The sequence below is a fragment of the Caretta caretta genome, chromosome 1, assembly GCF_965140235.1.
Source record: "Caretta caretta isolate rCarCar2 chromosome 1, rCarCar1.hap1, whole genome shotgun sequence".
NCBI classification, from domain to species: domain Eukaryota; kingdom Metazoa; phylum Chordata; order Testudines; family Cheloniidae; genus Caretta; species Caretta caretta.
The window spans coordinates 219,708,491-219,733,982 of record NC_134206.1 but is presented as its reverse complement, the minus strand read 5'-3'; the positions used below and the strand labels follow the sequence as shown (position 1 = coordinate 219,733,982).

Genomic DNA, 25,492 nt, shown 5'->3' with positions numbered 1-25,492 from the left:
CCTCAGTCCTCCCACCTGCCTTTTGACTTGGACTTTTACATTCTATCTAGGACAATCTCACAGTGGAGCAGGTATTTCTTTAGTGCCTGCCCTCCTTGATCCCAACTCCTCGCTCTCTTTCCTGCTTGATATGTTGGTGTATGTAAGGCTGCACCCTTTGTAGCTCCCCCCCATCCCTTCCCTTGCCCTGGTTCTCACTTTGTGCCCTTATTAGTCGCTTTTCTCTTCCTCCTGCTTCAAAGGCCTCATGGGTGCCCTCCGGCTCAGCAGCTCTTTCCTGACAGTCTGTAAATGTCATTGCTTGGCAGTCTGTCCTCCACCTGGGCTCATCTTGCTGATAAAGTTACAGAGCAACCTTTACCAGTCCTCATGCCTTCAGACAGTAACTTTGTCTTTAAAACTTTGTTAGTTTTCCAAAACTTTATATATTTAGCATTCAACAACAAAGGTGAACAAAATAACATCTTCAAATGAGGTGGCACCAATGCCTTAAGGGCCAGTGTTTTGTGACTGGTGAGACCACTGCAAATGAGGATCATTACACTTTTCTAAGAACTCATCCCAGACCAGTGATCAGACAGAAGATGGCTGGCTCCCAGAAGCACCACCCTGCCACTAGTTGGCAGCATCCAGCAGTTACAATCTACTACCACTCTGCCCCCAGCTCTGTGGGAGATCAGCACTTAAGATGTCTATCTGTCTTTGTTGTGCTGGGAGGGGTGTCTACTGTGGCGTGGTTTTGATCCATTATTGCCAACTTTTACGATCTTATCACAAGTCTCACAATATTTGGTGTGTTTATTAAACTCCCAGCTCCCGCAAGCAAACAATTACACGAGAATCTCCAGCTTTCGTTTTTAAAAGAGTCCATTTCTGACCCTCATGGTTGCAAAGAAAAGCTGAAAAATGTGAACCAAGTAGGACCTAGAGCCTCAGAAACCAGAAGACAAAGAAAAACAGCCCCCAATTTATTATTTAAAATAAAATGATTTTAAGCTTTTTGTTTTTTTGGAGCCTGACTTATGATTTGTGCCCGGGTAGGATTGGCAATACAATGATCATAGCCCCCTGGCCGGTGACCCAATCAGTTCACCACAGAATGCAGAACAAGTGCAGTATTGTTCTAGGTGGAGTTGATAGTGCCCCCGTAGTCAAAGTTGCCCGACAATTCCATAAGGGCTTGTGTTCAGTTGCTTATAATTTTGCCAAACTTTCACCTTTCAAACTTAAGTTTTTCATGCTGGGTGTGTGCTGCAGGCTGAATGTTTTTGGAAAGTTTCAGCTAAAATGGTTCCGTCATTGATGAGAACGAGATTAGGAAAAAATAGGATTAAAAAATTCTTATGGGGGGTTGGAAAGCTCTATCGCCTCCAGGCTTTGGAGCAAGCACTTAACATGGGGGGGGCCACAAATGAAAAAAAGGTTGAAAACCACTGGTTTACTAGCTAAGTTATATTGTTATGTACCTCTGGGAAGATATTTCAAGGAAACATGCCAAACATGACCACGGATATAAATACTGTAGCCTGCTCATCACTTGCAGAGCAGTAGGGAGGAAGGTATTTTATTATCCAATTTGACAAATTGGAGGGAATTCAAAGCAAAGGGGAGGAGAGTGGGGAAGAAGAGCAGAGGGCTGAGTTGATTAAAAGAAGGAAATGGGTGTAGCTTGTCTAAGTAAGATTCTCTCTCCCTACCTTAGCTCTGCCCTGGTGGTATACAGGGGCTGTTAACAGCATCTCAAGGGGGTTGGGGGAGAATGCCCTTGGCACATACACTGCGTGTCACAGTTTCAGGGTAACTGGGCCTGTATTGTCCCCCTCATGGTCCACTCCAGGAGTTCCCAGTCAGGTCTCAGATCTCCAGCCATCACCTGTCTTTGGTCAGGGATTCTGGTCCCACTCCCTTCTGACCAGGGGTTTTAAGGCTGCAGAGTCCCCAGCCTTTGCAGTGATACCCCCCAACAAGCCGGTCTGCTTGTGCTTTGCTTCCTCTCTGAGGGCTACAAGCAGTGTATTGCCAGCAATTACAAGTTACCATCCTGCTCTTTCTAAGGAAGCACCTTTATTCTCAAGGTAAAATCATCACAGCGAAAACAAAAAAACCCAATAAATGTTCCTATAGACATGCTAACAGCTCACCAGAAGTCACCCATCAGTCTTCTGGTGCCCTGTCCTGTCTGTTTGCTGGTCAGACAGAAGGCCCTGAGTCAGTTTAAACACAGCCTTTTTACGCCAAAAGTCCTTTCTTTGCATGTTGGTCTCTGTAAAATCCAGTTTGAAACAGCACATATCACCTCTTCAGGAGATGGTACCTCTCGGGAGGTGTTTACAACCTGAGCAATTCATCTTAATCACCCCCCATTGTTCTTAGTTCCTGGCAGAGCTAAAAGAAACCCCCCCCCACACCAGAGTTGCATACAATTCCTGGCCCACAATGGTACATAAACCCTTCATACACGTAATACAATATGGTCCCCAAATATATTGCTTGTGGTGGCCATGTCTGTCACACTGTTGGGCCAACACAAGCAACCCTTCACCCTACACGAGAACCTGGGAATGGGGGGCATGCTGGGAATGGGGCTACAGCACATGTTGGTATGACCATTGTGCCTTGTGGGAGGCTGGTCTGGTATAACGTAGAGATGGCCCCTGGACTGCCTAAATTACGTTGGGCGTTGCTTTGACCCCTGTAGCAACTCAGAGGTGGAATAGTGCAAAGATGTTTTTAAGCTTCCTTTGACCCAACTTCCCCCTGGACTGTGCTGGTCCTAAGAGAAGACAAATTAATAGTCTACAGATATTTGAATTGGGTAAAAAAAAAATAACCCCAAAGATGGAGAGGAATTCTTTAAGGTGGTAAAAGAATTGGGGGCGGAGTTAAGAAGGTTAGGCTAGATAAACCCTTCCAAGCAGTGAGATGCTGTAAAAGAGTCTCCCACAGGCAGTAAGTGGTGGAAACCTCATGTCTTGCGACTTTTAAAATAGTCTGGGCAAAGCACTAGACCATGTTCTATTGGGAACAGTGCTTCATTGGCCCCTGGGAGATGGGCAGAATGATTAAATGGGTCTCTCATCGCCAATATCTATGACTATCAGGCACAATATTTGTTGGCAGTCCCCACTGCAAGGCACAATGCAGGGGGACTCTCCAACACTGAAGTTCTCAGCTTTTTTTCTTCTGGCCTCTCAAAGTTCAGCTGCCTGAACTCCACATATCAGAGTGGGGTGGAGGGAGAATCCTATTCACTTTGTCTCCCGCACTTTCATCTTCTGGAAGAGGGGAACTCCAGTGAAGGGACTTTCACTCTTCAGCTATCCCGGCTCATGCTGCTGGGAGGGATGGCGCCAATGTTTTCCCTCTCCTGTTTCTTGCTAGATGTGTTGGTGAAATGAATTCCCACCTGGCAGCTTCCCATGGATTTTACTCACAAACAAAAGAATTGATTAAGAATTCCTCAGCGCCTCTCAGGTGCTGAGCATGGCATAAGTCCATAGCTGCATATGCAGAGGTAGAGCTGTGGCTTCTGGGTAAGCAGCCATAAACTTTAGCTCAAAAACCACAGGCCTCTGACACTTGAGCTAAAGGGGAATCTTCTTTAGCTGTTAGCAGTAGAGCTTTTATCCTCTGTAGACATCTCACTCCAATGCCTCCTCAGAGTTGGGTAGGAATATCTATAGCAGTGTAAATGAAGAGTCACCCCATTGCAATCAATAGGAGTTTGCCTGAATAAGGACTTCAGCATTTGACCATATAGAATTAAATGTCTAGAGCCCAATTCTACTCTCATTCACACCAGTTTTACACTGACATAACGCTGTCGACTTCAACAGAAATACTCCTGATTTGCTCCTGTGCATGTGAAATTAGAATCATGCACTCAGTGACTCTCGGCGCGTTACATTTGCCAATACAGTGGGATCAAAAGAGACCAGACTTCAGCTGACAATTCAAAGCAGAGATGGAAGGACAGAGGAAGGGGTAAAACTTGCAGTGTCCCCCGCCCCTTGTACCAGGGCCTGGAGCATGGCTCTCAAACGGCAACAATTTTAGCAGGTGAAATTAAAAAAAAAATATTCAGATCTCATGCTGGTGTAAATCAGGAGTAGCTGCACTGACATCAGTGGGCCTGCTTCTGGTCTCACTCTGATTTTACATGTATACAACTGCACTAACTTCAGTGGAGTTACTCCAGTGAGATCAGAATCCGGCCCAATGCAGTCACGCCAGTGTGAGTGAAAAAGCAAGTCTTCTGTGTCTCACTGGAAACGCACAGTAAAATCCTCCAGCGCCAGGTTTAAAAACTGTCCCAATCGTGTGACTCTCCATCCAAAGGAGAGAGACTGGGCATGCCTGCCAGAACCCTGGAGGTTAAAGCTCTCCCCCATTTACAGAGGCAATGCATCATCTCCTAGAGCAAAGTATGTTCTCTCCAGTATTAATAGACTTACTGAGATGCGTCAAAAACCCCGGCAGAGACACTGAGCAGCACAGCCTGCCTGCCACAGAAAGATTTACAATCTCTCTGGCGTATCAGTGGAGAACAGGACAGTGTGTGTGCACGCACACAGACAAAGAAGGAGGAAGGTGAGTCCAACCCCCAGCAGCAGGGCCATCCTTCTGCTGCTGGATTTTTCCAGCCAAAGCATCTTACCGTCTCTCTGCTGCAATTTATGGAAATTGATTTCTGACGTGGGGCTTTTTCTGCTACAGCAGGGACCCACCGGGTGGAGGAGGCAGAGCTGCAGTCAGGGCAGGAGAAGGGAGGGAGGAAAGGAGCTGGGCACAGGGGGAAAGCCAGAGAGAGAGAGAGAGAGAGAGAAGGGTGCGTAGGTACTACAGCGATGGGGCAGTTATAACTGAGACAGATGAGAGAAGGAGCAAGGGAGAGCAGAGATCCCGAGTGAGTCATAGGAGGGCAGACAAGCCCAGAGAGCGCTCTGCCATCCCAAGACAGACCTGCCCAGCTGGACTCTTAACCATGAGCACGAGGGAGACCTGTGCCCAGGAAGTGGGGCCAGAGGATGGGGAGGAAAAGCAGAGCAAAGACGCTCAGGATCCGGACAGAAGGCCGCGCGAGGTGGAGCTGCAGGATAAAGCCATCCTGCAACAGAAGAGGCGCCTGAAACAGGCCACCCAGTTTGTGCACAAGGATTCTGCTGACCTGCTGCCCCTGGATGGCTTAAAGAGGTTGGGCACCTCCAAGGATCTGGTGAGTCAAGTGGGACCCAGTTTGGAACGGGATGCTCCTCTCCTCCTAGTGATACCAGGGCATCCCCCTAATTTGGGAAAAGAATCACAGGTCCAGGCACAACAAACAGCCCATCAGAGTCATTATAGGGCTGGGGTGGGTGAAGGGAAAGGAGATGTCCCCCACTCTCTGCATCTTTCTCCCCAGTCATCCTCATGAGGTCTAACTCCCTCCATAGCCAGGAGAAAGTAGAAGGTAGGGGATTCCCCCTAGCTCTCAGATCCAGCTCCCAGTCCACAGTACAAAAATACATGCAACTTGTATGGGGATTCTGTGTATGTTTTACATGTCTGTTTACATGCTGGACTGACGTGAACCACTACATTGACTCCTGCATGATCTAATATGGAAGTGGTCCTTCTCATATTCTGTAATAAACCCACCCACCAATCCCGAAACTTTGGGGTCTTGTGTTGAAACTTTTCGCTTTTCTGTGCAGTTCCCCAGTTTTGGATTTGCTTTGACACATTTCCCCAGGGGGTGAGGGGATGTGCCCCAGCAGTTTGGGGAGAAGTTGGAGACCAGGCATGATTTCCCCTGGGTATGTATAACAAGGACAGGGAATGATTTCCCCTGGGATACCCCCCTGATTAAGTACATCTTCCCCCTCCCATTGCACTCTGTCAGTTTTCCCCACTACCCACTGTTCTTCATAGTGTACCACAAGTTGATCCAGGATTTGGGTTGAAATCCTGTTTCCCGGTGGAGCGCATGGCTTTGCTTCCAGCCCTTTTCCCCTGCAAGCTCCAGGTTGTTTTGCCAAACTGATAAGGGCTCCTGGAGTCACTGACCAGACCCAAAGAAATCAAGGGCTCTGAGGTGATCTGATTGCTAGTGAGGTGGGGCAGCCCCTCGGCCTGGCAAGTACAGGGCACTGGGTCAACGCTCTCTGCTGCGGGGCATTTTCCTCTAAGTTTCCTGCTCTCTTTTTAGGCCTCACTGCTACTAGTGATAGTGCTGTCTTGCCTGGGAGCCGGGGCATTAGGGGAAATCCAGTTCCTAGGCGTTCCAGGCTGCACGGAAATGAATCTCACAGGTTAATATTGATTTCTGATTCTCTTGGGCTCAACCATCCCACCACATGCTGGCTGGGGATCAGCACCATGTCAGACTCAACTGTGTCTCTGCTTTGGGACCATCCCTCACCAGCTTCACACGCAGGCCGAGTCCGTTGCGCAGCTCTCCCTAGAGTGCACATTCAGACCACATCAGCCTCGGTGTCCACTCTGCTACCGGCTCTGGTATGGGAAACCCCTCCCTGCTCACAAAACGCGGTCATCACCCATGTATGTAAGCAAGCCATCCCAGCCCTACAACTTGGTTACGAACACATGAAATTCCATTGCTGGGCATCAGCAGGCCTGGCTCTTTGAGCCCCCGGATTTGTGCTCTCCCAGCCCTGGCAAGTAGCTCACGGAGAGCCGGCTGCACAGGCAAGATGGGGACGGACCATCTCTGTCGCTGGGACGGAGGGAGTTACAGCTGAGAGTCGGTGACCCTTCAACAGGGGCATCTCCTGACAGCCCCAGCCCCCAGGGGAGCAGGCTAGAGGGACCATCACTGACTCTCCTTGAAACCTAGAGATCTCGGTCAGTATTTCAGGGAACTGCGCTGTAACAATCTTGGGGTTCATTAGATAATAAACCAAAGAATGAGAAGAGAATAAAACTTTAATAAAACACACCCAAAAGTGTGTCTCTAGTGAACTGCTGCAGAGTCTTGGGTTCCCAAGACCCCCCCCCCCCCCTCCAGGGCACATCTCCAGATTCCCACACAACACAGTCCCTTATGAGGGAGTGTCTCCATATCACAATCTGTCATAAACATCCCCTACATGCACCTGTATTTCCTATCCATGGTCCACTCTAGGAGTGCCTAGCATGTGCACCGACTTCCACCATTCCCAGTGGGCGCTCAACCCCACCCCTGCCCCCATTCCACCCCCTCCCCAAAGTCCGTACCCCCATTTCCACCCCCTTCCCCCAAGTCCCCGCCCCTATCCTGCCTCTTCTCCACCTCCTCCCCTGACCATGCCACGCCGCATCCCTGCTCCTCCCCCATCCCTCCTGGAAAGTCCTAAGCACCACCAAACAGCTGTTTGGCGGCAGCACGTGCTGGGGAGGTAGGCGGAGGAGTGGGGACAGTGCACTCAGGCGAGGAGGTGGAGGAGGAGATTGGGTGTGGGGGAGGGGAGCTTGGGTGCCAGTGGGTACAGAGCACCCACTAATTTTTCCCCATGGACGCTCTAGCCCTAGAGTGCCCACAGAGTTGGCGCCTATGGTGCCCAGTCAGGTCTCCGGCCTCCAGCCATCACCTGTCTCTGACAGGGACCCTTGTCCCACTCCCTTCTGTCTGTGGGTATTAAGGCTGCACAGCCCCCTGCCTTACATTGATATCCCCAGCAAACCAGTCTGCCTACAGGCCAGCCCCTGTGCTATGCTTTCTCCCAGAGGGCTATGAACAGTGCAGTGCCAGCCATTACGAGTTACCACCCAGTTCTCTCAGCAGACTACATTTTAAGGACAAAAGTATCACAGAAAACAAAGACAATAAAAGTTCCTATGCACTTATAACAAACATGCCAGGAATAGCCCATCTTCCTTATGGGATCCAACATCCCCTTCCAATCCTTCTGCAAGTGCTGGTTGCCCCTTTGGTCAGAGGGTCCTGTCCATTTGCTGAAGCAAAATGAAGGGCCTATGTTCATTCAAGCTCAGCTTTTTACATCAAAAACCTTTTCTTTGAGTCTCTGGAAAACTCATTTTGAACCAGTACATGACGACACCCTATGGAGTCGTGCTTCTCTGGAGCCATTTACAATCCTGGGGTAATCAGCCCACCCCACTGTTTTTAGTTCCTGGAGGAGCTGTGGCAACCCCCTCCCATGGAGCAGAACACAATCATTCAGAAAACAGTCATACATTTAATACAATGGTCCCCAAAGAGACTGCCTGGGGTTGCAATATCTGTCACACTCACCCCGCAGGGCAATGTACAAGCTCTAACTCTCTATGTGATACAGGGGGATCAGGTGACAGCCTAAGCTCAGGGAGCAATATCTAGTTATCACCTACCCCACCTTTTTCCTTATTGTTCCTATATTTCTACAGCCTCTAACTGAGGATGGGGAGAGTTCACTCTTGGCCTACTCAGGGCAGCTTCTTACCGAGTCAGCAGAGGGTAGAAACTATAGGGAAACATGTCTCACCTTCCCCCTGCACCATCCATCAGACCATATCCAAGACATGATTTATTGTGGTAGCATCCAGAGGGAGATCATCATGCAGCACAATGCAGCCTCGAATACACACATAGGAAGATACAGTCGCTGCTCTGAAGAACCTACAGCCTAAGGCAGTGGTTCTTAAACTTTTGTACTGGTGACCCCTTTCACATAGCAAGCCTCTGAGTACGACCCCCCTTATAAATTAAAACCACTTTTTTATATATTTAACACCATTAAAAATGCTGGAGGCAAAATGGGGTTGGGGGTGGAGGCGGAGGCTGAGGCTGACAGCTCTTGACCCCCCCATGTAATAACCTCCTGACCCCCAGTTTGAGAACCCCTGGCCTAATGTAGTTTCATGTTTAGGAACTTGTAGCACTGCCTAGCTATGGGACCCATTCTGACTGGTTGTGCATTGTAGAGTGGTTTGACTCCTTTTCATGGAGAGTTCACCAGACAAATGTAGGCCTTTTTTCTGCTTGAAAATTGTTCATGAACTGACCCTGATTGGTCACTTAAGTCACATGTTATTGTATCTGATCCACCATTGGCTGACTGAAATTTTTAAACAGGTGAATAGTGAGTAAATTATGACAAACTTTCAGACATGAAGGTTGGGATTTGTGATAAAATCATGAAACTTTTAGGATTTGTGACCATTCTCACAAACAAAAGCAGTTGTATGAATACTTGAACAATGAACACTATGACCCCACCAGTAACTGCCGTGGTGAACTCACTGTTTGTGTGAAAATATTTGTGAATCTCTTCCTGTACTAGTCAGCCAGCTCTAGGGCCTGATTCTCCACTCACTCTGGTTTTACACTGGTGTGACTGCACTAACTTCAGTAGAGGCACTCCTGATTTATACTGGGGCGAGAGGAAAAGCAGACCTTAGATCTTCTGGAGTGACATGAAACATACAGCAGCCCTGGGTACTTCATGTGCCTGTGGGAAGATGTATTTTTGGCTGCAAATCATCACCCACTGTGAACTCTGTAGATCATGGTACCACAGGCAGAGAAATGATAATATAATACCTAGTTCATATATAGCTTTTTTAATCTCAAAGCGCTTTACAAAGGAGGTCAGCATCATTAGCCCCATTTTACAGATGAGGAAACCGAGGCACGGAGCTGTGACTTGCCCGAGGGCACACAGCCGGCCAATGGCCAAGCTGGGAATGGAGTCAGGCGACCTGGGTTCTGAGCCTGGGGGTCTATCCACATGTGTAACACCATAGCCCCATGTGTAACACTGACAGACTCTGGTCGTCGTCGGGCGGGATTGAACCTGGGCCCTCTGGAGCTCAGTGCAGGAGCCTCTACTGCATGAGATAAAAGCCATATGGCCCTTAGCTAAGGCTGTAGAGCAGACTCATTACTCTCTCTTTATAAGTGGTCTTGGTGCCACTAGATGGGACAGAACACCACACCCAGCAGGTGTGTGGGTTACACATGCACCTCTGTCTCATTCCTGATCTGCTTTCTGACTCTCTTCTGGATCATGGGAGGTGAATAAGTGCCATGGGGCAGATTCTCCCCTGCAGAGTTTGAGAGATCTTGATGTCACAGAAGTTCAGAGTGGGGTGTTACTTTGCCAGCACCCCAAAATACTCCTCCCCACAGACACCTCAAGTACCAGGGATCAGTATATCCTAAATGAATCCAATAGTACCATAGAATCCATGCTTGAATAATAAGAGTATAGCAGTAGGAATATACTACTGACCACCTGACCAGGATGGTGATGGTGCTTGTGAAATGCTCAGGGAGATTAGAGAGGTGACAAAAACAGAAAACCCAGTAATAATGGGGGATTTCAACTATCCACATATTGACTGGGTACCTGTTACCTCAGGGGGGGATGCAGAGAGAAAATTTCTAGATGCCACTAATGACTGCTTCTTGGAGCAGCTAGTCCTGGAACAACAAGGGAAGAGGCAATTACTGATTTAGTCCTAACAGGGAACAGATCCTGTGAACAAGAGGTGAATATAGCTGGACCACTCAGTAATAGCAACCATAATGTAATTAAATTTAATATCCTTGTAGGGGGCAAAATACCAAAGAAGCCCACCACAGGAGCATTTAACTTCAAAAAGTTAAATGAGGAAGCTAGTTAAACAGAAGTTAAAAGGAACAGTCAAAAGAGTGAAATGCCTGCAACCTGCATGGAAATGCTTTAAACCCACCAAAATAGGGACAAACTATATAAACCGTCATGGCTAAACAACAAAAAGAGGTGGTTAGAGACAAAAAGGTATCCTTTAAAAATTGGAAGTCAAATCCTACTAAGGAAAATAGAAAAACTCTGGCAAGTCAAGAATAATTAGGCAGGCCAAAAAGAATTAAGAGCAACTTGCAAGAGACACAAAAACTAACAGCAAAAACTTTAAGTACACCAGAAGCAGGAAGCCTGCCAAACAATCAGTGGGGCCACTGGATGATAAGAGGTACTAAAGGAGCACTCAAGGAAAACAAGGCCATTGCAGGGAAGCTAAATGAATTCTTTGCATCAGTCTTCACTGAGCCAGACTTGAGCCATTCTTAAGTGACAAATCTGAGGAACTGTCCCAGATTGAGGTGCGAGTAGAGGAGGTTTTAGAACAAATTGATAAATTAAGCAGTAAAGGTCACCAGGACTAGATGATATTCATCCATGAGTTCTGAAGGAACTCAGATATGAAATTGCATGACTACAAACTGTGGTATGTAACCTATTGCTTAAATCAGCCTCTGTACCAGATAACTGGAGGATTGCTAAATGTGACTGCGATTTTTTTAAAAGGCTCCAGAGGCGATCCCAACAATTACAGGCCGGAAAGCCTAACTTCAGTACCAGGCAAATTGTTTGAAACTATAGTAAAGAACAGAATCATCAGACACATAGATGAAACATGATATGTTGGGGAAGAGTCAACACAGCTTTTGTAAAAGGAACTCATGCATCACCAAGCTATTAGAATTCTTTGAAGGGGTCAACAAATATGTAGACAAGGGTGATCCAGTGGATATAGTGTACTTTGCTTTTCAGAAAGCCTTTGACAAGGTCCCTCACCAAAGGCTCTTGAGGAAAATAAGGAATAAGAGGGAAGGTCCTACTCACAGATCCGTAACTGGTCAAAAGATAGGAAACAAACGGTTGGAGTAAATGGTCCGTTTTCACAGTGGAGAGAAGTTAATAGGGTCCCCCAAGAACCTATACTGAGACCAGTGCTGCTCAATATATGCATAAATGATCTGGAAAAGGGGTAAACATTGAGCTGGCAGAGTCTGCAGATGATACAAAACTACTCAAGACAGGTAAGTCCAAAGTAGACTGCAAAGAATTACAAAGGGATCTCACACACCTGGGTGATTGGGCAAGAAAATGGAAGATGAAATTCAGTGTTGATAAATGTGAACTAATGCACATTGGAAAACATCATCCCAACTATACATATAAAATGATGGGGTCTAAATTAGCTGTTACCACTCAAGAAAGAGATCTTGGAGTCATTGTGGATAGTTCTCTGAAAACATCCACCCAATGTGTAATAGTCACAAAAGCGAACAGAATATTAGGAACCATTAGGAAAGGGACAGATAAGACAGAAATATATTGCCTCTATATAAATTCATGGTTCACTCACCTCTTGAATACTGTGTGCAGTTCTGGTCAGCCCGTCTCAAAAAGGGTATATTAAAATTGGAAAAGAGTACAGAGAAAGGCAACAAAAATGATTAAGGGTGTGGAACAGTTTCCATCTGAGAGATTAAAGAGACTGGGACTGTTCAACTTGGAAAAAATGATTAAGGGTGGGGGGGATATGCTAGAGGTCAAAAAGTTGTGAGTGATGGTGGAGAAAGTGAATACGTGCCATAGGCGCTGATTCTAAGGGTGCTCCTAGGCTCAAGCACCCACGGGAAGAAAATAGTGGGTGCTCAGCACCCACCAGCCACAGCTGTTCGGCAGCTGGGGGAGGGCGGAGAGCAGTAAGCAGCGAGCGGGGGCCTTGGGCAAGGGGCTGGAGCAGGGGTGTGAAGAGGTGGAGCGGGGGCAGGAAGAAGTCGAGCAGGGGTGGGGCCTCAGGGAGGAGGCTGAGCAGGGGCAGGAAGAGACAGATCGAGAGGGGGGTGGGTCTCAGGGAAAGGGGTAGAGTGGGGATGGGGCCTCGGGGCAGAGTGGAGGTGGAGCACCCCAGGGGAAAAATAAAAGTCAGTGCCTATAGGAAGTGTTATTTACCCCTTCACATAACATACGAACCAGGGGTCACACAATGAAATCAATAGGCAGCAGGTTTAAAAACAAACAAAAAGTACTTCTTTACACAATGCATTGTCAACTTGTGGAACTCATTGCCAGGGGTTGTAATGATAGCCAAAAGTATAACAGGGTTCAAAAAAGAACGAGATAAGTTCCTGGAGGATAGGTCCATCAATGGCTATTAGCCAAGATGGTCAGGGAAGCAACCCCACACTCTGGATGTCCCTAAACCTCTGGATGCCGGAAGCTGGGGCTGGACGACAGGGGATGGATCCCTCAATAATTGCCCTGCTCTGTTCTCTATATGTGAAGTATCTGGCATCAGCCACTGTTGGAGGACAGGATACTGGGTAGATGGACCATTGGTCTGACCCAGAATGGACATTCTTATGTATGTTTCAGTATTACCGATCCTAAGCACTTAAAAATCAAGTCTGGCTTAAAAATCCTGAGATTTCTTTAAATAATAAAGGTTGGAATGTTTATCTCTGCCTTTACGGTACACTTGCTTCATGTTTTTCAGCTTCTCTCTGCAAACATGAGGGCTACAAACTTATTTTAAAACAGAGAAAAGAAAGCTGAGATTCTCAAGTAATCACATGACTCCAACAGCTGAAAAATAAGACGAGCAATAAAACTGTGAAACTCGGCCACGTGCAATTGTTTTACATCATAGCTGGGAATTCTGATTGCTAGCAAAGGTGTATTTGCTTGGCAGGGCAGTGCTGCTAGTCCCCACACTTGGGATTCTGGGAGCTTGGGCCCTGCCAAGGTGGGACTCTCAGTTCAGGAGGTGCAAGGGAAAATGGATGTGCTGTGGTTCACTGAACTAGTTTCAACTTCTGCTGGCTAAGGAGCAGCACTGACGGGTTCCACAGGGAACACTGCCCACCATCCCTGGCTGGGCCTTCTTCCTCCCCTCACCTCCCAGCTCACCATCTGTCCAGTTCATCTTTTCTCTCGCGGTGCATTTCTTGTCCTGTCTCCTCTTCATTCCCAGCTCTCCTCAGTGATGCAAGAGACAGAGATGATCATGTTCTCTGCGCTCAGAACAGATGCCCTTGCTGTCCCAAAGCTTAGCTCCCCATATCAATGCTTGACCCTCTCCTGGCCTGAGTGACAGAGGTAGCAGCTGGAGAGGGCTTGCGCTTCCTGTGGGAAAGTTCCCTGAGAGGGAGAGAAAAGCCCGTTGGATGCCAGACTGTGCGAGAGTATAAGGGGAAGAGAGGATGGGAATATGGAGTCCCTTGCCCTTTTCCCATGGCCCCAGTCTTAGCTGGCAGCCTGACTGGTATTGGGTTATAATCTAAAGCCTCATTACACCGAGCTGGAATATTTAGAGAATAAAATGAAATAGCAGACCTCCCTTTTAGCTTGTAGACTGGGATGCAGGGTGTAATTACTTTCATTCTTTAACCTTAGATGGTGTTTTTTTAAAAAATCCCAAAGCACTTTACAAAGCTATTATCCTTCCCATTTTATGGATAGGGAAACTGAGGCGGAGGGGGGTTGAATGTCTTGCCCCAGACCACGCAGTGCATTGTTGGCAGAGTCGAGACTATAGAGCGAGAGACCTGCTTTCATCACTGGGGAAGCTGCTAAATTAGAGCTACAGTGGGCTCCATTTAAGGTTTAATCTAAAGGCTCACGTAGCCTTATGGTCAAGATCAAATTGACAACTAATGGGATGCAGAGGGATATGTTCTCTGTAAGGATATTACAGTGTATCTTGCACTTGTTGGTAGATAGACTCAGTAGGCCTTTTCCCTCTCAGATATTCACACTGCATGGTGGTAAAAAAGCCCTCAGGCCTAAACAGCCACAATCAGAGAGTTGGATATTTCAGAGGAAGGTGGAAGCAGCCGGTCATTAGGGAGAGGCAGCCTGGCCAGATCCAGTAGTCCTCCTCTCTTCCTATGCAGCTATTACTGAGATCTCCCTTATCAGGTCAGAATCATCAGATCCCAGGTGGAAGGGTTATGGTCCCCACCACATGGAAAGCAGGCAGAACCACAGATTAGCTGCCCTGATTACTGGATTTTACTCAGCCCTTACAGTCCCTACTTAGGGACCGAGTAAACACTAGATGAGGACTTCAGCAGCTGCCTGATGGTGAAGTGAGCTCCCTTTGGAAGCAGCAGTCACCCCCTCCTACCAAGGTATTCAATGTTGTCTGACAAGTAGCTCTTCCCCACCCCCTCCTCTGCCTAGGCAGAGTGGAAGAGCAGAAGTTGCTACTATCCTGCGGAGAAGGGGGATAAGGAGAAGTACTTGGCCATTGATTTTGCTGCAGCTGCTCCCCTTAAGGAGTGAATATGGCCTTCCAGCAGCCCTCCTGCCATTACCCCTTGCAGGAGGTGAGACATCCTGCCACTGCTGGGAGGGAGAAGCATCTCTTTTGCCAGGCAGGCCTTAAAATACCCTAGAAACTCTCTTTATAGTAAGCCTGTGGAGGAAGACACCCCCCCAGAGCTATAACTAGGCATTTTTAGCACCCAGGATGAGCAGACATGGTGGGTGGGTGGAAACACAGTGTCACATGGCCCCCTCAATGTTTTTGGTTGCACCCACCCCAACCCTGACAGGCTGGGTGGCCCACTGAAGTGAGTGAGGGGATGCAGGTGGCACTCCCTCCCCAAACCCCATCTGGTATTGCTGCACATCCCCCAGTGTTACTGCTCCCCCCCACCATTGCTCTGCACCCCCCCCCAGAGCACACCCCACAGTTTGAAGATCTCAGTGGGGCAGTCACATACCCCCCCAAAATCTCTAAATTGTGCCCCCCAATCAACAGTTACATATCAGTGGGAAGCAAGCAGCTACATTTCCCCCCCCACTTTTTTCTTCCAATCCCCACTTTTCCACCCTACACTTTGTGCCCCGCTTGCCCCAGTTACAGCCCTGCACCCACACATCACTCTGAGGCACGTATTGTATCCTACTGTGTCCTTTGTGCTGCCGCACCAGGCTATGCATGGGGGGGGGGGTCACTCTGTGGGAGGGTTTGGAAGAGCGGACTCACCCCTAGCACACCTGTTTTGGGCCTGACCTAGCAGGCTCTCCTTTTCTAGCACCCCTGCCAACAGCCCCTCTGGCCCTGCAGTGGTCTTCCTTCCAGCCAAGTTATGCTTCATCCCACCCCTCCCCCAGGGCGGGCAAAGAGTCCAATGAACTCAAATATCACTCTTCACCCCTACCCAGGGATACTCTGCCAGACTCTTCACCCCTTCCTGGCCTCTACAGGCCTGTCCTCCCACTCACCTGCAGAGCAGTGCCTCCCAGCTCCAATTCAACAGCCTTTCTCCCCCTTGCCTCACGGTGTTACCACACCACCTTTTCCAGTGGAACAGTGGTGGATGGAGCCCAGGCCCTCCCTCTCCTCTGGGTTGCAGTCCAGGGACCCCATAGCAAGCAGCAAAGGTCTGCTGCCTCACACTCCTCCCTGGACTTCTTCCTACACTGCTCTTCCTTCAGACCCTTTCCCACAGCCCTGTCCCCTCCCTAGGCTTACTGTATAGCTGCCTCTCTTCCAGCCCTTCCACCACACCATAGGCACAAGCTGACCAGCTCTTCCCTTCTCACCCTACAGGCCCCTTTGCCTCAGGGCTTTCTTCCTTTATGAGTACCACCCAGTTCTTCCCCCAGCTGGGCTTCATCTTCAGTTAGGCCTGGCCCACCCTCCAGGTGCAGCCAGGTACTCTAAGTGCTCTCTGTCTCCAGTTAACTCTTGCATTGCCTGTGTGGGTACCTGCCCCATCACAGAGTGTGATAGGGCTGGGTTCTGTGTGTCTGCATGTGCATGTCTGGTAGGGTACGTGTGGAGGTAAATGGGTGTGAGGCGTGTGAGACTGACTCACTGTGGGACTGGATGTGTATTTGGAGATGGTGTGTTAGGAGGCTCTTCTCCTGTCGTGACTGCACTGAGCTCTCCAGAGACAAGGCCATGGGGGGGAGGACATGGCAGAGACAACCAGTCAACTGCATTTAATTTTAAAGCAGGGGCTGCTGTCTGAGATGCACTTGAAGCAGACAAACCACAGGGAGATGCTACTGTATGGAAGAGGCAATGGGGCTGGGATGGAGACTGAGCAGGACACTTCGGACACCCATGCCCTGTGTTGCCCCTGAGAGTATGTGGATCATCCAGGCCCGAAGAGCGTTTGCAGACTGCTTCCCTGGGCTAATAGAGCTGCTGGCAGTAGTGGTGATTTTCTGGCTCCTAGCCCAATACCTTGCTGAGAGTGTCCTTTTTCTTTGTGGTGGAGACAGCAGCCCCACAGTGTGGTACAACGGCGCCTCCTGGAGGGGAATCTGAACAAGCTGCGGGGGGAGAGCAGGGAATATACCACATGGGTTCAATCCCCACTGGTGAAGGACAAGGATGACAGGGCAGAAAAGAAAGAGAACGACAGAAGGAAAGAGACTGTGTCCCTGCTCGTACACTGCAAGGTAAGGACCTCTGCAAGTACACAGTGCCACTTTTATACACTCACTTATATTAGTGAGAGAAAATACTCACTGGATCCCACCTGCTCCACTCCCAGGGAACCAGTGCCAGAATGTTAACTACAGGCTGTTCTCTCGTGCTTTTTGTCCAGTCTCATTTCAAATGACCCAAGCAGTGGAGGTGCTTCCTTTCTGTTCTCCCTCCTGTCCTGCCATTCCTCATCCCTTTTTCTGTGTCTGTCTCATAGTGATTGCCAAACTGGATCAGACCAGAGTCCATCCAGTCCAGGATCTCCTCTCTGACAGTGGCCAGATTTCTTTCTTTCTTTCTTTCTTTCTTTCTTTCTTTCTTTCTTTCTTTCTTATGCTCATCAGAACAGCTATGTGTTCCCTGCTTGAATTTGAATCTACTTTATTTTGGTTTCTCCCATGGAGCAGGGAGCTCACCTAGTGCTGCATTTTGACTGTATGTGAGCAATTAGTAAGGATTCAAAAGATTTCTTCATTCAGTTGAACCCACAAACATTAAACAGCTCCACGGAGGTGGTGTTACTTTAGCTTCCGTAGTGCCTTTCTTCTTAAATTGTTCCATATAAGAAGGTCATCCTGAAGATAGCACTCCCAGCATCCCCTTGCAAGCTCTGAAGCAAGTCCAGAGGGTGCCCACGTATGTCTGAGCCACCACTGAAGTATGTCAAATGCTGTGTGATTAAAGTTATTGGATAACACATTGGATAGATCCAGTTTTTGGTAAATTTTAGGTGACTAGATTATGAAAATACATTTTAAAGCTACATTTAAGTTTCAGGGGCTAGCTTTAAATCCCTTAGTATACTTGTATTCAAAGACAAGACTTTCAGTAAAATATATGTCTTTGCACTTCCAGTTAGCACACTCAGGTACCACAGTTGTATACAAATGTACACACCATCTTCTGGAAAGTTTAAACCCAAGTACCTCAGGCCCACGTAACTAATTATTTGTCTGTTTTGTTTTCAGACTCTTGCTGTTAGAGATACTCAGCCGTATCTACGCTGAGTTTTAGCCCCTGGAGTAGCTATGCTGCCATAACTGCAATAGAGCAAACTGGGACTTGCACTGGTGTAAAGTCATGGCTTGAGTTGTTGGACTATATATGGGTAACTAAACTGCTTGCTCAAGCCCCAAGGTAGTCAAGGCCTCAATTTGGTGAATAAAGGGGTTTGATTATTTTAACATCAGAGAGTCTATGTATTTCCATAAATGGAGACTGAGAGTGGAATTTTTTTGGTCTTATGCTGGACAGGTGTCGGGAAGGGAAATCCAGCCATAGCAACACGTAATGGAGTCTTTTACCAACCCTGGCGTCAGACCCTGCCATTGCCTCAGTTTCCCTTTTTGGGCTTCCCAAGAGCTGCACCCAGGCTCTCATGCAAGTTAAATAACACCCTTTCTTGGGCTCTGGATTATTAAACCAGCATCACAGGTCAAACATCACTTTGGTTTAAATGGAGTCTGTCCCAGCTCCACAGTTTCTTCAGCCACTTGTTGGGCTCAACAGTGCTTTCCCAAAACCCTATCCCTAATCCTGGGCATGGGCACCGCTTCCTTGCAGGTCTCCTTTTCCCTCTCAACTCCCTTGTATCTGCCTTAAAGCCCAACACCTGGGGGGAGGCATCTGCTAAGGCAAAGATGAGGCTGAGCCCTTTAAGGGCCAGCCCATCCTGTGAGAGGCAGTCTGAATTTCCATGAAAACCCCAGAGAATGTGTAACCCCTTCACATCAGTGATTCTGAAGCGCTGAAGACTGTTGTAGTCAGGCCTGTTTTGTTCTGCTTAGTGGTAGTCAAAGTGTTATTCACAGAGCTTTCTGGTGTTTCCACCTTAAGACAGGAACTCCTCTAGAGGAAATGTACACATTTCCTTTGGTCCTGCAACTTTTCTAACTCACTTCAGGGATAAAAACACGTGCATGGAAACAGTTGTTGTAGCTTTCGAGGGAGTCACCGGAAGGCTGCAGGTTCTGTGTAAGTAGTTAGGTCCGGGAGAAATATTTATTGCCAGCTGTGATTAGGGTGACCAGACAAGAAATGTGAAAAAATGGGACAGGAGGTGGAGGGTAATAGGAGCCTATATGAGAAAAAGACGCAAAAATTGGGACTGTCCCTATAAAATCGGGACATCTGGTCACCCTAGCTGTGATGTTGTTCTTAAGAGAGACTGAGCACATCCCCAGGAAAGCCTGTTATATGTGCCAGAATCTGTCTGTGTGAAATTCATTCCTCAGCTCAGAGCTACTCTTTCTAGATTAGAGCCAAGCAAGCAAACAGAATATTATGTGGGGTGACGTGTCCCCATAATGTCCCTTGGCTGCAGTACTTGGCATATACTTGGAAATAAAGCTGACTGCAGATAGGCAATAGTAATTATTATGTGAGGATCCTCAGTCTACCATTATTTTCACTCTCAGGCAACTACACAGTTGAATTGCTTTTAGGGCCTTGGTTGGTTCCCGAGATCACAGACAGTGTCCAATAAACATAGTTTCTGCTGCAGAGTCATTGTGGCGTCTGTTTATTTGATTTATGCGAGTTCTTCAGACAGTTCAATAGCAAAGTGCCCCTTTTTCATCACACGGTTTGCCAGCTGCAGTTTTTGCAAGGCATTTTGGAAAGTCAGTCACGTGACTGACATCTGCACACCAAAAGCAAGACGTTATTTTTGTGTATTGTTCATTTGGAAACAGACACTGAAGGAGCCCACAGTGTGAGGCTGTTTTTCCTCTGTGCTGAGCTTGGGCTGCAGGCACAAGACAGAGCTCAGTTGATGGAAGCAGCTGGCTGGCTTTGAAACTGACATGATTTCTGCAAAAATAGCTGTTTGTAAATGATTGATTCTTAAAAAGTCCTTCCCCTCCTTTCTTTCCTGGAAATTTGGTTAATAAACACTGAATAAACAATAATGGCATCTGATAGCTGCAGATTTAAAGTTTTATAGTAATTCTGAATAGGGTTGCCAACTTTGTAATTGCAGAAAACCGAACACCCTTGCCTCGCCCAGTGCGCCGAGGCCCCACCCCCACTCACTCCATCCCCCCCTCCTTCCATCGCTCGCTCTCCTCCACCCTCACTCACTCATTTTACCAGGCTTGGGGAAGGGGGTGGGTGCGGGAAAGGGTAAGGGCTCCGGCTGGGGGTGCAAGCTGCGGGGTGGAGCTGGGGCTGAGGGGTTTGGGGTGCAGGAGGGGTCTCCGGGCTGGGGCTGAGGGGTTCAGATTGCAGGAGGGGGTGAGGGCTCCGGCTTGGGGTGCGAGCTCTGGGGTGGGGCTGGATGAGGAGTTTGGGGTCCAGGAGGGGGCTCCGGGCTGGGCCAGGGGGCTGGGGTGCAGGAGGGGGTGCGGACTCTGGGAGGGAGTGGGTGTGGGAGGGGGCTCAGGGCTGGGGCAGGGGATTGGAGTGCGGGCTCCAGGCGGCACTTATCTCAGGTGGCTCCCGGAAATGGTTGGCATGTCCCTCCAGCTCCTGGGTGGAGGGGCCAGGGGGCTTTGTGCATTGCCTCCACCGGCAGGCACCGCCCTCGCAGCTCCCATTGTCTGCAGTTCCCAGTCGATGGGAGCTGCGGAGCCTGCGCTCGGGGTGGGGCAGCCTGTGGAGTCCCCATGGCCATCCGTTAGCCTAGGAGCCGTAGAGACATGCCAGCTGCTTCCCGGGAGCTACATGGAGCCAGGTAGGGAGCCTGCCAGCCTGCATCAACTGGACTTTTAATGGCCCACTCAACAGTGCTGACTGGAGCTGCCAGGGTCTCTTTTCAACCGGGTGTTCTGAATGACTATGAGGAAGGCCTGAAACCCGGGTCTGCTCGTAGTCCTCATCTGCTCTTTCACCCAGACTGTGTTATCATTAGGGGTTCCTCTAGGGCAGGAATTATCCTCTGGCTTATAATGAGTTCATGAGACAGTTAGGAAACAGTCCAGTCCTTCAAAACATCACTGATCTGGTGGATATTAGTGAATAGTTAACTTTCTAAGAAACTGCCTTTCCACCACACTCTAAAACAAAGTCCATCCCGTGTGTAATGGCAAAAGCTCACCCCTTCCTGGAGTTTGGTTTTATTAATAAAGCAATTAATCGTAACATTACACAAAGTGCAGCTCAAGCCTCCTTCTGAGGTTTGGCTGCTCCTAGGGTTCCTCTTTCAGGATGGCTCAGCCCACACCCTAGATCCTCTGTTCCTAGAAAGCCACACCCATTTCCCTTTTATCTGGATGGAGCAATGAGCTACCTGCCTCAGTTAGTCAGCAGAACCTATTTAAGCCTTTCCCAGCAGCATCAACACCTATTAATGGGATGGAATGTTTCAGCCAAATGCTGCCAGCCCATTGCAATCTTCACAGTCATTGGTCTCTATTGTAGTATACATGACACATCATAAAGATAGCACTGTGCACCCTACTAGCCAGTCAGGAGGCAGGATTCAGCACCTCCCCTGTGCTACAGTTTGGTATAATATATGTGAAGGCAGATGTCCTGGGGTGTGTGTGTCAGTGTTTCATGAACACCCCATTCAGTGAGCATTCTGTGGCCAAGACAGCTTTTCAGCGTTCTAAAGGAAAAAAGAGAGAAATTTGGATGCGGTTGGGTCAGAACTTGGCCTTCTGGGTACAGTCCAGTTCTGTGAGCGTTCACAGCAGGGACAGATGGTTGGCTCTTTCCATTTCAGTAAAAACAATGAGGAGTCCTTGTGGCACCTGTTCTCTTTCCAGCTGCCTTAAGTTTAGGGCACTAGTTTTTGCCATAGGCAGATGCTGCCACGATCCGAGGGGGGCCATGGGAGAGGGAATGAGCACACTGGAGAGTGGGCTCCTCTACCGGGCACATTCTGGTGCTTAACCTCAGAGGGTTGGAAGGTCTGGGACCTGTATGAAGTAACTGGCAGCAGTAGCTTCCAGGGAAGCAGCCCTGTCAGCCTCAGGAGGGCTTTTAGCTTCATTCTGTGAGGCTTTAACATCCTACTCCATGTGCCCATGTCCATTGTGTACAAAGAGGCAGGAGGTGAGCATGAATGGAGTACAGCTGAGTAGGTTTGTGCTCTGAATAGGCAGCAGCTTGGCTGGGTCTCTCAGTCCTTTCATGCAAAAATTCATCACAAGAAGAGAACAGGCCCGGCTGCTCAGCAGCATGAGATAGGACTGCTCATTTGCCACGGAGCTGGAATGGGAGGGATACTTCTGTGCTAGCGTGTCCTGGTTGATAGACTCAGTGCTTTGGGCCTCTTCTGGGGCTGGTTTCTCTGCCTTGTTTTACATTCCAGGCATGTTGCTGCTGGGCTTGGAATATAGAGGTTCATGTTCTCCATTCAGCACCTTCCAACCCCATTCCCTCGCAGGACACCCGTGTTTTCCTGACTAGCATCCAAATGACTGCTTAGCACAACGGGAGGGATGCACCGTTTGGTAGGGTAAGCATCATGCTGGGAGTCAGGATTCCCTGAAATCTATCTTGGCACTGACACCCTCTATGACCTGGGTCCAGTCACTTAAATTGTCTGCCTCCCCGGGGCATTGTGAGAAATAGTTCATATTTATGAAGTGCTGAGTGTTATGATTAATTAGCTAATGTTTGTAAATCATTCTGAAGGTGAAAAGTGCTATGTAAGGACTGCGTGTGTTTATTATTGAAACTGGGGATTATAGTGGAGAATGTGCCAGATTTAAGCCTTTGTAACTGTGAAACTCCCTGGACTGATTTACTTCAAACATACCTGGATGTTTAGAAGGGGAGCTACTCATTGAGATAGGCTGGAGGTTTCCAGTTTCAGTAGTTCTGGTCTTCTCTGTGCACACATTGTTTTGAGTTCATCACTAATACTTTTAAGTCTCGGACTGCTGTTTATTTTATGACCCCATTTTAGCTGCTTGTATTTTTCCCTCACAGCCTATTTTCTCCTCTCTCTCTCTCTCTCTCTCTCTCTCACAACTCACCGGCCGTTTGTTTTCAAAATGAAATCTCATATTTGAGTTAGCCCTCCGGGAGGATTAGTCTCTATAACAAGCTTGGAAAGTGTTGGTTTAGAAATCGGGAGGCACCTTAAAGATTAACAGATTTATTTGGGCATAAGCTTTCATGGGTAAAAAAACCACTTCTTATAAGATTTATAATAAATCTGTTAGTCTTTAAGGGGCCACCAGACTCCTCGTTGTTTTTTGGATACAGACTAACACGGCTACCACTCTGATCTTTAGAAATCGAGAAATTATGAACTCCCCCTTTCATTAACCCTTTTCTCTCCATTAGCTCCCTTGGCACAGAGCAGTAGATCGCTACCAGTGTCATACTCAGGGTTAGACTGGGCAATCCTGCACTGGAGGTAGTACAGAGCTGTCCCTAAGTGGAGCTCTGGGAGGATTGCTGTTGCCTCCAGCTAGCCCACAGCACTAGCTCACACAGTGAAATGAAGAAAATTAACACACAGGCAAAATATATGGGAAATTTTCATGACAGCAAGATGTGTTGGTCTATAGAAGAGTCTTCCTAAGGGAAAGGGGGGAAATTTCATCACTTGGCTCATTTAAAATGAGTCCTGGACAAGGCCTTGGAGAGTAGGCTCTTGAAACAGGCCTGCACTGGCTGGGGGCAAGATGGATGGACTGGATGGAGCTAATATGACTTTTCCTTCACCATGTTCTGTAATTCTGTCCCGTTTTTCTCTGATCATGTTTCCTATTGATTCCAGTGTCAATCCACACAGCTCCTGGCAACCCTGGGTTTTACAATCCCCTCCCAAGTACTGAGAACTGCTACTGCCGCAAGGTTTGAAAGCAATGCTACCATGGGCTGTGGGGATGAGTGAGCAGGAGGCAAATGGTGATTGCTCCCCTGTGCTCCCTGGCTGAGTGCGAAGGGGAGAGGAGGTACAGCAGGGAAAGAGTCTGTCCCCTTCTAATTCCTGAATGCTGCAGTGGTTCCAGGGTAGGGTAGTCTGTCTCTTCCCCGTGACCCTCTCCCAGTACTCGCAGGAACTGGAGCTGGAGGGAAGAGAGAGAATTCACTCCAGGGGGATAGCAAACAAGAGTACAGTTTGTGGCAAGAGAATGCAAGACAATGTGGCAGGGGCTCAGTGGGTAGGCAGAAGGGAGAGTGAAACAAGGGATGATGCTATAGTGAGATTGAAGCAGACCCATCATCCTTCCCTAAAGATGCCAGAAGGGAAGGGGGTGGCAGGTTACTGGACTTCTCATAAGAAGACAAATAGAGGAAGATGCTGGTGGAATGGGGTTCACAGAGTCTTGCTGGGGCCTCCATGGGTTCCCAGGAGCACCCCAACTTGTGGATGCTTATCTGAACCCCAAACCTTCTGATGTTCTTTTGTCACTAGTTTTTAGGGATTTTCACACTATTGCCAGGGGTTTTTGTAAGGTTTGTGTCAGTTTAAGCCTGTATTAATTAACCTGCCTTTATGTTTCTTCTAGTGCCAAGGTCAGGTATTGAGAGCTGCTGTTAACACTGGCTGCCAGCAAAACCTCATTTCCATGAGCTGTCTGAAACGGCTGGGGTAAGAGCCTGGTGCAGAAGAGATGGGGAGTGGCATAGAAAACAAGGAATTGGGCATTAAAACCTGTACTCACTCTGAATCTGAAATTACCACTTGCAGTTCATACCCCAACTCCCATTCACATCGGGAACCCCTGCATTCACACCCAACTGCTTAGAGTGTGGGGAGCCCAGGACTGGAATAGCAAGGGGGCTGCAGGGCAGGACTTAGGGGCATTGGCAGAGGGGTAACAATTTGGCTGTGGATACTGCATATCCCAAGATGACCAGCTGATGCTTTGCACCTGCTCAGTGGAACCCAGCCCCATAGTGCCTGTGGGTTACCCCTGGAGAATCTGGCTTCTGACATCCCCATTATACGAGTGAGATCCCCTCTCTTGCAGGCCAGTTCCAAAGAGACTGTGAAGTGCCCGTGACTAGTTGGAGCTCCTATTGTTCTTCCCCTCATGCTCATTTCAGGCAGTAACATCCCTTGTGTCTCACAGGCTGGAGGAAGTGTCCGATGCTGGCAATGGGAATCTCTCCCTTCCTGTCCCTAGTGTCGTTGGCCAGGTGGAGTGTGTGGAGGTGCAGCTTGGCCAGGAGAGAGTGGCGTGCTCAGCGCTGGTCGTGGGTGAGCACAGCAGAGCTTCCTCCCCCTTTCCAGATCTCTTCTTCCTTCCTTCCTTGCTGAGCACACCTAAATGGATCATCTAGGAGCAGGGGTTGGGGGGAAGGTCACATGACCCACGGGGCTGGGCCAAGGCACAGTCCCGTGTACAATGCAGAGACTTTGATTTTGCTGTATCCC

The 25,492-nt window shown here is 48.4% G+C and overlaps 1 protein-coding gene across 1 annotated transcript in view; it reads left to right on the top strand.

Annotated features, from left to right (window-relative positions):
- Positions 1–4,348: 4,348 nt before the first annotated feature.
- NRIP2 (nuclear receptor interacting protein 2) overlaps positions 4,349–25,492 on the top strand; it is a 30,949-nt gene continuing 9,805 nt past the window's right edge. The window contains exons 1-4 of the mRNA XM_048823268.2: positions 4,349–5,215; positions 16,998–17,177; positions 24,621–24,703; positions 25,188–25,315. Coding sequence (XP_048679225.1) covers positions 4,985–5,215; positions 16,998–17,177; positions 24,621–24,703; positions 25,188–25,315 — 622 coding nt within the window. The 5' untranslated portion in view covers positions 4,349–4,984. The remainder of the gene's footprint in view (positions 5,216–16,997; positions 17,178–24,620; positions 24,704–25,187; positions 25,316–25,492) is intronic.